This window comes from Pundamilia nyererei, unplaced genomic scaffold (assembly GCF_000239375.1).
Source record: "Pundamilia nyererei isolate P.nyererei 1_Seehausen unplaced genomic scaffold, PunNye1.0 scaffold00099, whole genome shotgun sequence".
In the NCBI taxonomy this organism is placed as follows: domain Eukaryota; kingdom Metazoa; phylum Chordata; class Actinopteri; order Cichliformes; family Cichlidae; genus Pundamilia; species Pundamilia nyererei.
The window spans coordinates 1,769,962-1,786,293 of NW_005187500.1; the positions used below are offsets into that span (position 1 = coordinate 1,769,962).

Sequence of the window (16,332 nt, forward strand, 5' to 3'; positions counted from 1 at the left end):
ACTACACACTAACTACACACTAACTACACACTCCAAACACGCTAAACGTCTCAAATCTCTCACATCTCAAAACTCTCTCTCTTCCTAAACAACCAAATGTCATGTTGCCATATCATTTTTTGATTGGTCGACATGGTGCATTTTTCCACCAACACGCTCATAAGCAGAGCGTGCTCGCTGCGCTGTCCTTAGACAGCAAACGTGACGAAACTATTGAGGAAAAACAGGCGTGTATCTTGTTAATCATGACTCTGGTTTTACTGGCCTATCAACACAATTTATAAACTGGTACATGTCACCTTATTGCTTTGTCTTGAAGTGGTCATGTGATTGTCTCACCACGACTACTTTATTCTTCCTCAGTCAAACAGCAGCACTCATGCCAATGTTTTGCCCCCTGAGCTCCAGGTGTTGTGCCAGAAAGTGATCGTCAGGTAGAAAGTGATTGCCGTCCGTGGGAGCGTGCAGCTGCTTAAAGCTGATGTAAACTGCGGTAACCTGAACACAGCTTCAACCGACTGTTTGCTGAAAAATAGTAACGCGACCTCATTTGCTTGTTAGTAACGGTAACGGCGTTGTAACGATAGAAACAGTAATTAGTTAGATTACTCGTTACTGAAAAAAGTAACGCCGTTATTCCCATCACAGGTCTTAGTCTGTGTATTTTCCAAATTCCATAAATCCTGCGTACTTTTTTTTTTTGAACCACATTTGGGCGGGCACACTGGATTTCTCACTGCAACAGATTTTCCTGTGCAGGAATTGTCACTAATGTTTGACTGTTTGAAGGCAGAGGCACCACTGAGTGCCACGTCTCCGTCTTATAATTTGTCTGGTTTCATGCAAGTCACAAGCTGCCCATTAGTAGCGCCACAGAGGGGAACATGCATTTGTTCATAAGAGGAACTTGGCAAGAGCGCTCTTTTTGTAAGGAATACCACGACAGCGCTCCGTCACGTGTTAAAGCCACTTGTAGCTTCTGTGCATTAGTTGATGGTGACTGATCCTGAATGCCACTGACGCATGTTTACACGGATCAGAGGATCGCTTTTGTTGTCCAGGCTTTACCCAGTGCAGGAACACAGTTCTTTCGTGGTACTGTACTCACAAATGGTCAGGCCAGTCTCAATAAGTCTTCTGTCTGATTTACAGGAGGAAATTGTCCAGAGGGGACTCGTCTGTAACGTCTGTCCAGTGTCAGAATAGTTATTTTTAGAGTACTTTTTTTTTGGTTTTTATTCCATGTTTAATATGGAAGATGGTGTAGTGAGAGACCAGTGGACAGAACGATGCATATTCACTGCTGTGTCTTTACTGTATATTGTCTTTCCATACCGTGGAACAGATTAGTGGGATGAAAGCACGAGACGATGGATGGACAGAGCAGATAGGACAGAAGTGGGCATTACATGAAAGCAGCAGTAGAAGACCGTGGAATCTGGGTTACAGTGTTTTCGTGTGATCTCTCACAGCAGAGCGATGGCCTGTGATCTCTGCCTTACGCTATCTGCCTTTCTTCCTAATCTGATGAAGTACCTGTATTTTCTCCTTTGCTCTGTCTGCACTATGCCCTCTCACCTCATACCCTTATGATGTCAGTTGGACAATCATGGATATGAGTGGAAATATGCGATCAAAGCAATCCTGTTATCCACCTGATCGCACGTGCTTTGATAAGCTTTATTACTCCAAACTCTCACTTGTGCCGGCTGCTCTTTGCTGACTTATTTAGATTCAAATTTCAGCAAGAGGGCAACAGTCTTTTTTCACACATGAGTGTTGTGAGGGATTTTCCTGTCTACTCGCAATAACAGTGCATTTAAAAACAACTGTATGGGAGAATATTTAGAAATGTGCTACGTTGTTTCTGTTCATACTGGATATACTGGGGAGGTGCAGGTCTTCTCCTGTTAGAATGCTTAATACAAAACGCACTGATAACAACAGTAAAGTAGACAGGTGTCACGTCTGAATCCCACCAGATGCAGCTGTGGTGATGTGGCGCATGTTGGAAGCATGCACTAATTTTTCATAGCATTCATTAATACGCTGACATTTAAAGGAAAAACCTGATTTCTTTCGAACTCTTTAACAGTGGTGTTTTGTTAATGTCACAGTTAGCAGCCCCTCACAGCTTAGGGGCTAAAGAGCAGCAGGTTGGTGACCTCTGGCCTAAGCAGACCCTACGATCAGCTTTGGAGCCATTATCTGCATGTTGTAGCTCTTTACTGTCACCAAGGGGCAGTGTCACAAACATCGGTCTGTGGGTTATTGTTGCTTGTTCTGTTGGTTCTTTAGTCAGCTGCAAGGAGGGGAAAAACCAAAGTAGGCAAAGAACTGAAGTCTGTCTATTCGACTTATGCACAGCTTCGTCTTTGTCAGCCTATGTGTTCCTGTTTTTATAGATGGGTCGCATACCCTCTCTGTAAGCAAACGGACACAGCATTAACACATTGGAAACTGCACAATAGCACCTATAAGCAGCACAGTCATTTTCTTCTAGACCTTTGCAACCAGGATGTTCGCCCTCTGTTGCTTGTTGGAAAGATTGAACATAACTTCTGCTTTGGTTTCATTTTTTAGATCGGTATGCTGTGCCCATCGTTGTATACAGTCTGTTCTGTATGTTCTGGTGGTTTCATGCAGACACTGAACGAAACTGAATTCAGTACCACTTAAATGTGCTTGACTACATATTTACTGTAAACAAAATGTGTTTCACTTAAATTCTTCTTTCTCTGAAAATGAGTTGCATTTGCCAGAATGTGAATTATTCTAAGCTAGATTGTGTGTTTAATTCTGCAAATGTGTTAAAGATTGAACTCTTTGTTTGATGGCATACATTGAGAGGAACTAGAGTTATAGAAAAACTTCAGAAGGAGCTGCCATCATGGCTTAACCAGTTAGACGAAGCCAAGAATGTTAGACGCGTGTGATTTGAGATCAGCCGTCTGTCCATCTCCTCTTACAGTTAAACAAAACTGCTTCCCACTGAGGAATTAGAAGCGATAAGAGGCTGCTAACCACAGGCAAACCTGAAGAGGAAATTCATGTGAAAGGAGAGGAGCCTTTATGGGAGGACGCGTCGCATCCAATAACAATTTTCCCATCAAAATCCCTTTTTATCTGCATGAAAGGATGCTATTTATTCACGCGACTCAGAACGCTGTTGTGAGTACTGTACGCGATACCAGACGAGACACTCCAACGTTTCTCATGTGGTGAAGCCAGAACGTAACGCACAGACTGCTTTGCTAAGTTGATGTGAAATGTTAGATTGATGCACGTCTCTGCAGTTCACCCCGTCACGCAGCAAACAGCGCTGCTTTCCTTTGTAATGATTATTATTCATAATTTGAAAGGGATAAAAATTAAATCGTTCGCTGTGTAAACAAGCCAAAAGAACTGTAAACATTGAGTTCAAAGAAAAAGAATGCAATGCATTTCTACTGCATTTACCCTTATGTGATGCTCTATCCGAGAGACATGCTGTTCGAACCTTTAATTAGCCGTTATCGTTCTGCTTTTTTCACGTGCATACTGTGAGCTTGCCAGTGCTGCGGTAACGCCACTTCCTCCCTCTGTATCATCCCGTCACTTTTCTGTCTGATTTTATTCATTTCCCCAACTCTGTATTTACTGTCTGACTAATCCTATAATCTGCATACATATGTCATTAGGTTTTATGTTGTGTCAGAAGGAAATGTTTTGGGCTCATCAAAGCAGCTGTTTGATCTTGCTCGGGTTTAACAGTGGATGGCAGCCAACCAAACACAAGCCCACCTGGCTGGCTGTTCAGATAGACCAGAACAAACGCACACCTAATAATTTACATTTTTCTTCTCTGTCTCTGTCAGAGGATTCGTTTTCTGCTCAGCACGAGCGTCTGAAGGAGGAGAAAGAGTCCTTATCCAAGCTGCAGAAGGAATGCACAGCCAAGAGGTGTGTATCAAACCGCAATTAACCGTTTCTGTGTTTGCTGCACAGGAAAACGATTTGAAAGCTTGAACCCCATCAGATGGACACTCTGAATGATGATGCTCAGTGTGTTAGTCACTTGCATTAAATTGAGCGAACAGGTATAAGATTGCACCCTGCACCTTACTCTTTCAAAACAATGGCCTGTTTTTGTGGCCGCTGCTCCCTGTTTATGTGTTCTCGACCAAGAGTTTGCACATTGTGCTAAAAAGGCGTTTGGCCGGTGTTTGCCTTGGCTTGCGGTGAGACGTGTGTGCGGCGGGCACAGATTCTGGATACGTTTTTGTTTATCTGAGAAGTACCTGGCAGTCGCAGAGGGTAAGCCAGAGCCCCAGGAAGGCCAGCAGGGGCCAAGAGACCCAGCAAACAGGAAATTAACACCGACACTTGTATCTGCTTAACATCCATTCCTTGGAAATAACTTGTCGTTTGTTTTTCATGAAAGTGTCTCTTTTCATTTATAGTGTTTAGCGAGGGAATGTTATACTGAGCATACACACTTTTTCTCAGCCTTTCCACATTTCTGTTTAATATTATTTGAATCTTGTCATGGCTTCGATCCCCAGAAAGTTACAAGTACATTTACTCAATCGTGTTACTCTGCAAATGTGACGTCAGTATTTTCATGATACTATTTTATAGCTACATAGCTGCATTTTTTTGAATTCTTCTGTACTAAGAATTCTGCGATTTATTAATTAATTTATAGTTAAAGGTTAAACTATTGTGTGACAGCTTTCTTGAGTTAAGAGCACTTTTAATTAAGACATTCCACATTTCCACATGTTGGCAGTTCAGCCAAAGAAATATTTCTTTTCTGAACTCATCAGATGGTTTTGTCCAGAGAAACTCGCAGCAGAGGTCACGTTAATCGCAGTTTTGTAGGAAAAAAGCAGTTAAGCAAAGAGTTACAGCACAGCAAACCAACATGACACAACTATATAAGACAATGAAAACTGTTGTGCTCAAAAACAAATCAAACATAGAATAAAAGCCAAAAACATAAAAGCAACACTTAAATGACATGTTGGACCTTCATGAAAGAAAAGTTCATGTTGAAAATCTTTACTGAAAGATCTTTTTGGAGCAGTATACAGAGATGGGCAGTAACGCGTTACTGTAATCCGATTACTCTTATCAAGTAACAATTAAAGTAAGGGATTACTATTGCAAAAACGGTAATTAGATTACTATTACTTTCCCGTAGGAACACTGCGTTACTAAAACCGTGATTTTTTTGCGAGAATGTCTCACGACAGTGACGTAAGCGAGTGCGCCGTTGGTGACAACAGCTGTGTGCAGATCAACAATGGATCACATATCGAGTGCGGAGAGAGTATGAGCGTGCAGCGTTTAAAGCGTGGAAGTACTGACCTTACTTTGAGTTTGATTCCATAAAAAGTGACAACATTAGTGTCCGCTGTGCGTGGGAAGAAAACTTCTTTTTACAGCGAAAAACCCCTAAACTTCCAAGCAAGCACCGAGTAGCTACGACGTAATGGGAAACTCACAGAGAAACTCGCGGATTCTTCCACTGACCGCGGCACACCTGCACCAGGGTAAACCTCCGCCTACCCCACTCCTGCTTTACAGGTGAAAATAGAGCAACAGGACCGCTGAGTCTTTGACTTTATTTATTTCCTGCTGTGTTTTACTTGCATCTATTTGAAAGACTGAGTGTAAACACACAAAATATTTTATTTTATGTGCTGGAATGTGCAGAAAATAGGTTTAAATGTTAAACTAATTTCTTCCAGTCAGAGAATGTTGCATATAATTAAAGTTTTGCTTGATGCTTAAAGTTAAAAGATTAAAACTAATAAAACAAGTTTTAAAAAGAGACTTTTCCATTTGATCATATTTTGTATGATGGATTATGCAGAAAAGTAGAATTGGGCTGAAAGATCTATCGCTTTATCACCTCTTCAGGTTGTAAATCGTGTTTTTAAAAAGTAACTAAGTAACTAATTACTTTTGAAAATAAGTCATCAGTAAAGTAACGGGATTACTTTTTTGGGGACGTAATCAGTAATTAGTTACTGATTACTTTTATCAACTAACTTGACCAACACTGGCAGTATATTTATTCCAATTATAAACTACAAGTGCTACTTATTTACTGATACAGTGTAACATTAGTTTCACTGTATCTTGCACAATAACAGCGGAGTTAACAGTTTGCTCATTTAAAGAGAAGATCGACCCCACTTTTATCTAATATGTTCTAATAGTAAAGTCAGCACCCAGTTAACTTATCAGAAAAACAGAAAGAAGTTTTTACTATTGAGAACTAAACTTCTTCTTTCTCTTCCTTCTGTGACGCAGGATTGGTGTATACACAAAGTGTTTAGGTTGGCGTATTTTTCGAGTAACTGCTTAAACAAACATGTATTTTTAAATGTACGAATGTTGAACTCATAAATATACACTGGTTATTATGTAATGACATCTTCCAAATTGATGTGTTCTCATAGACTTAGAATGAGTCCATTAAACATACACAGGAGCAGGCGCCGGTTTGTAAAAGACACCATATTGCCTGACTGTCTGGAGACAGGCATGGCATTTATACCCTGATCGCATTTTTATCTATGTGACTAGAGACCAGCCACATGTGTAGTCTGCTAAAGACAGAGCAGGAGAGGACTCGTAGGTGTTGATGGATTACTGAGCGAGAACGTCGGTGATGTCCTCGACGACTCGCCTCGGTATCGCTGTCATTGGTCAGATGTGAGCTTCACTGACTCATCAGTTTGTGTCAGACTCTTTGCACAAACATTTCCAGCCTCGTCCAGAGCAAACAGACGTGGACACGTGTCATAGCTGAGGGATACAGGACTGACAGCCTGCACTCATTACAAACACAGCATGCACAGAAAGTGGTTCGAGCTGTTTGTGCATAATCGGTGGCCACTGTAGAACAATCTGCAGTCCAATAGCATCTAGTGGTGAGATTTTACACACATTAATGGAAGAACGTAGAGGTATCTGCATGAAATGCTTTGGTATTATCCACACTGATCCACAAGTAGAGGCATGAGTGCCGTACAGGGCATTTAAAATGCGAACAGACTCACTTAAATGTAAGCATACACATTTAGAGAGTATTCATACAAAGGCATCCAGTCATGTTCATGACTTTTAACTATAAAAGTTCAGGTAACAACATTTTAAATGCAAAAAAATGAAAAGGGGAATCATGGTAGGTTTCACGTAGCTCCACAGCTTCCTTTAGTTTCAGTCTGTGTCACCTCGGAGCTATACGCATAGGTCAAAGACTAAAACCTGGATAACAGCCATTAAGAATGATTTTTCCTAGTGGCCATAGACAGACCCTGCATTACTAAAAAGGACTGACCTGTAATGACAATTTTGAACACTACATTGTCACATGAAGAGAGAGGAGAAACCCCCCAGATCATGCTATTTTTGTTCCTTTTTTTGCCAACATTAAACTGCCATATTATACTGCATCTTTTGTCTTGATCCCTTTTATATAGGCAGTAGCTGTCAGGCCTTTAAGGCTTTAATTGGGACCCTGTCCTCCCTCTGATTTTCATCTGTTCCCATCTCTTTAACTGACCTCTGCTCTGTCTCCATCAGAGAGCAGTTCCTCAAGTCCAACGCCCAGCTCACCTTCCGTTGTCGTCAGCTCCTCTCTGAGCTTTCCTACATCTACCCCATCGATGTGGTGAGTTGGGCAACTGCAGAGAAATATCTGGTTACAAATGTAAGACTTTGGTGAAGCACAGATGCTGGAGGGGGTTATATAGTGTGTGCAACGATTTCCATGTTTATTCCAAAGATAAATTTAGTTTGTATACTAACTGAATGATTTTAGGCCCGTCCCTCTGCCGGCTGATTATGGATCTGTTGCTGATGTCCAGTTGCTCTGTCCTTCATGTGAAAGCTCTTCTTTAAATCCACAGACCAATCAGTCGGATTATGTCATCTGTGGAGTGAAGCTGCCAAACTCGGAAGACTTTCAAGGTAATTGATTATGTGCCTGCCCGCCTATTTAAGTGTTGCAGGAGGATAAGTGGTATGCTGTGCAAATGTTTTGTCTTGCATTCGACGCTTGTGGTTAGATGCAGATGTCGTGAAGTGAAGCAATCTAACATTTTACTGAAGGATAAATGAAGGCTGATGATTTCATAGACAGTTATCTATGATATCATAGTTTTGGCTATTGCAGATGGCAATTTTGCAAAAAGCTATTACTGTTAAGGTACCATAACCTTTGTTGTACTGTGCACGAATGCAATAATTGATAGTTTGTCATTTTCATACATAAAGGGCATAATGACATAATTGTAGCCTAAATGAGGGGAGAATAGCTGTAGTAGCTGCAGATGATTGATATTCCCATTCACTCGGTCTGCTCAGTTGAAATCACAGTACACCCACTGCTGCACGTCTCGTCTTGTGCATGACATCAGTGATCAAATTAACAGAGACATGCACAGCCCTTTATAGGTAGACATGCACAAGTAAGCCTCAAAAGAGGAGCACGAACTACGCATGGAGTGCGCCATGTCAAAAGGAGGAAGACTGCTCCATACTGATCTAATTACGATCAGTTATAGAGGGCAATGAGAGTTTCTGCAGGGAATTGTTGATTTGGTCGTTTTGCCCTGATGAGATGCAGCGTGGTTAGTTTGCATTCTTGCTGATCTCTTGCTGGTAGCTGTTGGAGCTGTTCACTGCCACCACATTCTAAGAGAGTCTTGTCACAAGATGGTTTTTATCCGGTTCTACCGTCCCAGTGAGAAAAGAGCCACAAAAACCACATGGTATGGTATAAAAGACACATTAGTGAACTGCGGGGCATTAAAAAAGTTGTGTCAGCAGGCACATTCGGACACAATGCTCCCGTTATGAGCTGGGTGGGGAAGGTTGGAGTAAAGGTCGCATCGTATGTGTCGTGACAAATTGGATTTGCAGTCACAGCAAGAGAAATGTGATGACTGTATGACCTCTTAATAGTTGGGGGATGAGAATTGAATGGGTTTCTGAATGCTGAGCTTTGGTCAGGACCACTTGTCCAACACAGGGAACACAACCTCCACTGTCCACGCCGCATTCTCGGGCTCCCCTTCCTCACAGCTGGTGAAACCCAGCAAGCCTCTGAGGCCGTAATTCAGCAACACTAGCCTGGACTCCTCCGCTCCCTGCTGCCGCTCCCCACCTGTTAACATCTTTTACATACACAGTAGAGATGGGCAGCCATTACTTGTTCTCAATTTAAAATTTGACACACAGACCGAATCCTGTTTTCTCTCAGTTTTAGATGATCGATCGGTCCTTTCAGACACATCTATAAAAGTGCGAGCATGAACCACAGCCCTGAAGTCGTCTGTTACTGGTGTGAGGCAGATTAAATTTAATACTGATTCAAAAGGAAAACGATGTACTGCATGTGTTGTCAGTCAGGACAGATGGAGAAACATGGACTGCCCACCTCCACTTTACTCATTTCTCTTCATTTCTCTTTAGTCTTCTGCAGTTAGAGGTCCTCAGAGTCCAGAGCTGTCTGATTGTGTGTCAAAGCCGGTTTGAAAAAGCCTGCAGGGGAGGAATATTTCACATCAGTGCCCAGGATTAGGGTTAGTTGGCGTCCTAATCCTGTAGAGAGTCAAGGTGGACATTGAAGCCCATCCATGTTTCACGTTTACCCCAAAGCCTTCCCTGTGAGCTCAGCCTCATGAGGTATCTGCAGGCTCCATTAGCACCCAGAGGTGTCACTTAAACTCGTGTCCTTCAGTTGACCTGATATTCCTCGGGGGCAGGAAGTTGTTCTCTCCATGGGCTTTAACCCTTTGGACTAAAAAGACAGGAAGGACAGTGATATAATCCAGGGGTTCTGTGCTAAGTTGAAAAACACACATTTTGAGCCAAAGAGCCTACCACTCTGTTGCCATAGTCTATTATTTCAAAGCATTAAGATAAAAACCACAGTGATTTTAAGTCTTAGCCTCGAGCAGTGTCCTTCTGAGAATGTGAAACCACTTTGTGTTTTGTCTTGAAACAATTTCTCGTGCTTACAGTGAGTTGGTTTGCAGTTTCTTTCCCAGTCCGTCAAATGTTCACGGAGGCATCCAGTTTTCCACACTAACAGATATTTGGACTCGGAGGGGTTAGCTGTACGTGATGCTTTTGCTTCTTAAGCACATATCACAGAGAATTTGGGAATCTCAGCGCAGCCAGTGTTTTTTGGTACTGTGTGCTGTGCCACGTACTGCAACACATTAAAAACATGAATGCGACTACTCTCCTTCCAGCAAATACTTTGTTACCAAGTTATCTTTAGCTGGACGTTCGTACAGTTTGGGGTCATAAGATGTAGACAAACAGCCCTGACATTGACTGGATGCTTTGAGGTTTTCACCATAATAAAATGTTACTATTTTGACTCAGTTTTCATTGAGTGAGATTCTTAAACACTTTGGTTTATAATAATAATAATAATAATAATAATAATAATAATAATAATAATAATATACCAAAGTAATAATAACTAAAAGGCGCACTTAACAACTGAGCAGGAAATGTCTCATTTGTGACCAAACCTTAAATATGTGATAAGCAGAGCATCTTTTTCACTTTGTGTCCTGCAGCAAAGGATGATGGGAGCATAGCAGTCGCCTTGGGTTACACAGCACACCTGGTCCTCATGATCTCATGCTTCCTGCAGATCCCTCTTAGGTATCCGGTGATCCACAAGGGTTCACGCTCTTCTATCAAGGACACCATCACTGACAGACTCACTGAGAAAGAGAGAGAGTAAGTACCCTTTACAAACACACCTAATATTAGCAAAAACCTGAAATATCCACATCACAAATGCTGAGCTCTCTTTCTTACTGTACGATCTGTACATATAGTATACAGCACTGCGCAAAAGTCTCGAGCCACTCCTCACGTCTTTGTATTTTTCTAGTGTAATTTATTTAAAATATGCAAACGTGCAAGGAAATCCATATAAAGCAAAAACAGAATTTGTACAATTCTAACGAGGTTGGGAGTCAACGTTTGGCACGAGCACGTTTATCCGGCTGCAGTGAAACTGAGGAAATCCAATTCTCTCAAAAAACAAGGAAAATAAAATTTGTTAGAGGAAACATGCGAACCAGACACGTGGAAGAAGTGGTGGATAATTCAGTGAGCTGACTGACAGCACGCAGACAAAATCTAGACTGAGCAAGGTGAACTCAATCAGACAGTAACAAGGGCGAGACGAGAACAAAAGGAGGAAGTCAAAAGGCAGGAAGACACACATGGGAATCGTCTCCAAAATAATACAGAAAGAAAGAGAGACCAATAACAAAGTCGCACAGACAGGGCGATCAACGAAGACACAGAAAAAGGAAAAACAGCAAAGTTACAGCAGAACAGCGACAGTGATGTTTGTGACATTATTCCAACGTTGCCCTTTTATGAACGAGATCAGCTCAGCCGATGGATGAAAATAAGCCATCTGTTTCTCATGGAGGGTCCTTCAAATAAATTGCTTCTCTCTGCAAAGTCAGGATCATCACATTATCATATGCATCCAGACTTTGAAGAAAGCGGTTGATGTAAATTGCTGTGAATAAAACAGAGGGAATAAAGTCTGACTTTCTTCTCTCAAGAAGAATGAATGTTGTTTACTTTGTGAATATGTAAATGTACAGATTTAAACTGTGACACTCTGATAAATGAAGCACTTTTACTGTGAAATCCACCATTTAGACTTTACTGCAGTTTGAGCAGAGTCCATGCCTCCCATTGCAGATGAGACTGGCTGTTAAATTTACTCTGTTGCAAACAAACTCTTTTTGTGTTGTGCTCCTGGACGGGAAAAATATTTATGCTTTTTGCCATCTAAGACTGTGCAAATCATTCTCTTCTTTCTTTCCTTTCCTTTTGCCGCTGCTGCACAAGCACTGGTTATTTGTTCTGTCTCTTTTACTTATCTCAGTTTTAGTTTCTACAAGATTAAATTCTCTTTCAAAAAGTTTATTTACTCTATTTCAGCTTATATTTGTTTTGTGTCCAAACATTCTGCCTTGTTCACGTCCAAACCGTCTTCTACAAACATGTCCCTGCATGTTTTCAGCTAAAATTAGTCTTGTTTGGTTAGTATTTCTTTACTCCAACACCAGTAGATTTTTTTCACTGTGCGGTCGGTGATGGTCTCTAACTCAACAAAAGCCTTTAACATTTGTAACATTTCAACATTGTTAACAAGAATGTTTTATTGGAAAAACATCACAACGTTCCAAAGTATTGTTTAAAGTGATTGTCACCACCAATGGAACCAGCTGCATCACACTTTCAGCAGTCTCCTCAAACCTACGGAGCCACAATGAATACGTGGAAGCTTTATTAAAGTTGGTAAATTACCAGCCTTGAGGCTTTAGATTTCCTACAGATGATAAATTCAACTTTCCACGCGGTAGTATCCATGGATTTGTTACCAAGTTTTTACAGTTGTTACAGCTTTGAGGTGGCTGTAGCCCAGGAGGTAGAGCAGGTTATCTACAAATAGGAAGGTTGGTAGTTCAATCCCTGAGTGTTCCCTTTCTGCGTGGGATACTAACCCTTATGCAACCATCTGACTGTGAATGTCTGCAAATGATGGATAGAAGATCTGCAGATATCTTAAGCCAAAGTTTCTGCGTCTCAGGTGGAAAGTGTTGGATCAGTGAATCCTGCTGCAGACCTCATTGCTTGAGTCTTTGGCCTTAATGTTAGCATGCATCACTGTAACAGTGCATGCAGCATGTAGAGTATGTGACAGAGAATAAGGAACCACAATCGTCACCTTTATTTACTGAATCGACTGGTTTGTGTGCTGAATCTAGCCCGATCGTGTTGCACAGCGGTTTGTGTGGACCTGTGCTTCTTAGCTGTGTTTGACTAAAACAGCGTTTTGGGGGTTTTTTTTCGTCCACCCCCCGAATTGAGTTTGAATTTCTCAAACACAACACAGATTTGGTAGTCATGAGCTCCACACGAGTGCATCAGTGCACAATCACACACAGACCTCACAGTAGCGTCAGTAGGCCGTTTTGACGGCTGTGTTGGCTTCTTGATTCAGACGCACGTCCAAATCTGAAATACTGTTCTGATTTGGAAATGACTGCTGAACAAAAACCTCAGTATGGATACTTGTTGTTTCACGTTAACACATGAATAGCTGGTCGGTGAAGAAAGCGCCTGAGTCGTCCCTCGAAGTTGTTTTGTTTTGCCTATGGTAGCAACTGGGTTTACTCAGGTGCTCACAGGGAACAGACTGTAAATCGCACAGCAGCCTTTCACAGTCATACCCTACGGTTGTAACCACTTTGCTTCCTACCTTCGCCACATTGTATCATTTTTTTTTTTACGTTTCTTTTTGTTCAGTCACGATGTTGACACAGAGCGTGACAAATGATAAACTGATCTGGGGGTTTGCCAGGACCCTTTGTGTTAGTCAGGAAGCACAGAGGAGCAGCAACGGCTAATGTGATGAAATTATTATTTGTGTGTGTTATGCTCTTGTAACTATGCATCAAGTCAGAAAAATAATGTAAAAAATGAGAAACAAAAAACCCCTCTGTGTTATGATAATTGCACACTCGGGACACACGCGCTCAGGAATGTACATACGTACTGACATTCCACACGAAGGCCTTCCAATACGTGACCAGCGTGGAGCGAGATTTGGCTGTAGTGCCGCTGATGGCCGTGGATGTCGCACTTTATTATAGAGTATGATGAAGTCCACAGTCTTGCTTATGCTCATCAGCTCTTTACCTGTTGCCTCCTGGTTGATGTCGGTGGAATATTTCAGTCAATGATCAGATGTTTGTTGTTTCTGGATTCATTTTGATGCCATCATTTTGTCTCGTGTTGCGATGCTGAACAGAGGCACTGTGGGAGAATTCATTGAAATACTCATCTGCAATAATTTTGCAGGAAAGCACCTATAAATTATTACTGCTTTTGCATTAAGCATTGCCCGTGCCTATCAGTCGCTGTTATGTAGTTGACTGCAAATGAACACACATGGCCGCCAAAAATACTGGCTTTGTTTTGTCTTTACATGTCTGCAGTGGAGGCACGCGTGTGGAGCTGATGTCGCTGAGCACTGCCTCTTTCACATCCACATGTCACATAAAAAGAGGAAAGCATTGTGTGGAGCCGAAACAATTCAGTGGCTTAACACGTCAAGACAATAGAGAGACTCCCTGTGAGTTGCGTTACTCGTTTCCAGTCCTACCAAGCGTGTTTACACCAGCATCCATCAACAACCTGTGGCGTCCATGGATATCGCAAAGACACAACAGTCCAACTTTGCTCTTTACCGCGTGGGGCCATGTACTCCAGCAAACCCCACCCCCTGCACACGTTAATGACTGCTGAGGCCCCAGTGGGCTGCAGACATACAACAAAATGATGTGTGGGGAGATGGAAAGCACCCAGCCGGGCTCTGAAAGTTTACAAAAAAGGGGCGATTAAAGTGTCGGAAAAGGCCGGCTAGTGGTGATAAGTTAGGTGGTGTGCGATCAGCTTCAGGATTAGCAAAGCCACTTTTAATAGCGTGCAGATAGACACTTGGAGGTGTCTTAGTTGCACCTTCTGCTGTTAAATGATAATTGCACTTACTTGGCTTTCCCTAAACGGCTAGTTTTACTATGTGAGCCATCTTTGTAGTTCTCATCTCAGTCTCAACATCTTCATTCATTCTCTACTGCAGCATATTATAACTAGCGTGAGTCCAGATTACAGATATACTCTGTTAGCAGAAAATCCTGCTCCTTAAGCCGTTAAGAGCGACGGCCGGAGCTGAGCAAGAACATTTTTCTATTGTCGCTGTTAATTTAAATGTTACAAGAAGCAGAGCTTTAGTTTGGTGAGAGAAGAATCTGAAAATATTTTACCTTGTGAGTTTGTTACCTCATTCTTTTCCTCCTGTGGGTTAAAACAACAATAATAGTTTTATTACAAAGACCAAAATATTTTAGTCCAAGAAAATCAGACGAGGCCTCTGTTGCTCTGAACTGTGTTAAACTCCAACACTGGGCAAAGGCCAGAGTTTGAATCTGGCCCCGCAACAGTGTTTGAAAGCAGGGTGTGGAATATGACTGGACTGTTTAACGACAAGTACAATTTGACCTTTTCAGGGATCGCTGTCCTCTGGGTCAGAGATGTTCTCAAAAATTGTTGGACTTTTAACATGTTGCACCCACATTTGGACTCGTGTTGAGCACAGTTCCAGAGTTGCTGATTGCGAGGGGGAGAAGGAGGGAGATGTGATCCAGATGTCCCGCATTTGATTGAGACCAGAGCCTGGCCATTAAAAAAACACGAACTGAGTCATATAGTTGTTCAACCAAAGCACTGGAGCGCATCAGCTTTTTTCTTTTAAACTATCGCTGGTTAGAGAAAAGTCGATGTAAGTGGGATTTACGCATCGCTGCTCGCTTCAAATTTAAAAGACAGAGCTGCTGCCAGGGAAGGGATACCAGCTGAAGACGAGAGGAACCTGCAAACACCAAGAAAAGCGGTCATTGTTCCAGGCCTCCAGCGGTTTCATGTCTCTTAACATGGACTATGTGAAGAGGAGAAGAGTGGGAATAACCCCCCCGCTGCTCTGCCTGCCTGAAGCTGCACAGCAGTGACAAGAAAAAGCAGTGTGAGGCTAAACACCCGGTTTACAGGGTGACCTACGTTACTGGGAAGCATGCACGCCCACGAGAGGAGAGTAACTTTTTATTGTTCCATTTAAGTTGTTTCAGGATCAGTAAATAAGTTAAAAGAGCAGTTCACCCAAACGATTTAATAAAAAGGAAAACAGTATGCACCCATGGTGGCTATTTTGCAAATGGAGTGGTTTCATTTTCTCCTGCACTTAAGCTCATTCAGTGCAGATGAAGAGAATGACAGTTAGTCCTCCTCTAGATTCTCACTACAGTTTAAATGTGTTGGAGATTTCGTGCATTTTAAATTGCTTGTGTTGTTTTCCAGGATGAAACGATTGTTCTGTCCAGTATAAAACGACACTGGGCTCCACAGTGACAGAAACAAGTAAACACATTCTCTTGGTATTATAGAATAAATGTTGTGGTTTCGCTGGTGTGATACGCACATGTTCTGTAGTGGTTCGGTTGCATAGTTGCTGTGTTCTTCGTACGAGAGATGAATGAGGCGATCAACCGGGAAGCCATGAGGGCTTAAATCAAATTTGAGAATGGCTCATTATTTAGGTACGTACGTCAACTACAAAGGCACCCGAGGACTGGACAGAGTGTTTACTTGTCTTCTGAGGTTTTCTGTCATATCGCTCAAGGCCAAAGGCAGGATTGGTATGTTTTTAATGGCTCTGAA

The 16,332-nt window shown here is 42.0% G+C and overlaps 1 protein-coding gene across 1 annotated transcript in view; it reads left to right on the forward strand.

The window, feature by feature from the left end:
- uvrag (UV radiation resistance associated gene) overlaps positions 1 to 16,332 on the forward strand; it is a 95,520-nt gene that overhangs the window by 30,454 nt on the left and 48,734 nt on the right. The window contains 4 exon segments of the mRNA XM_013912749.1: positions 3,858 to 3,942; positions 7,582 to 7,669; positions 7,908 to 7,968; positions 10,596 to 10,761. Of these exon segments, the coding sequence (XP_013768203.1) occupies positions 3,858 to 3,942; positions 7,582 to 7,669; positions 7,908 to 7,968; positions 10,596 to 10,761 (400 nt within the window).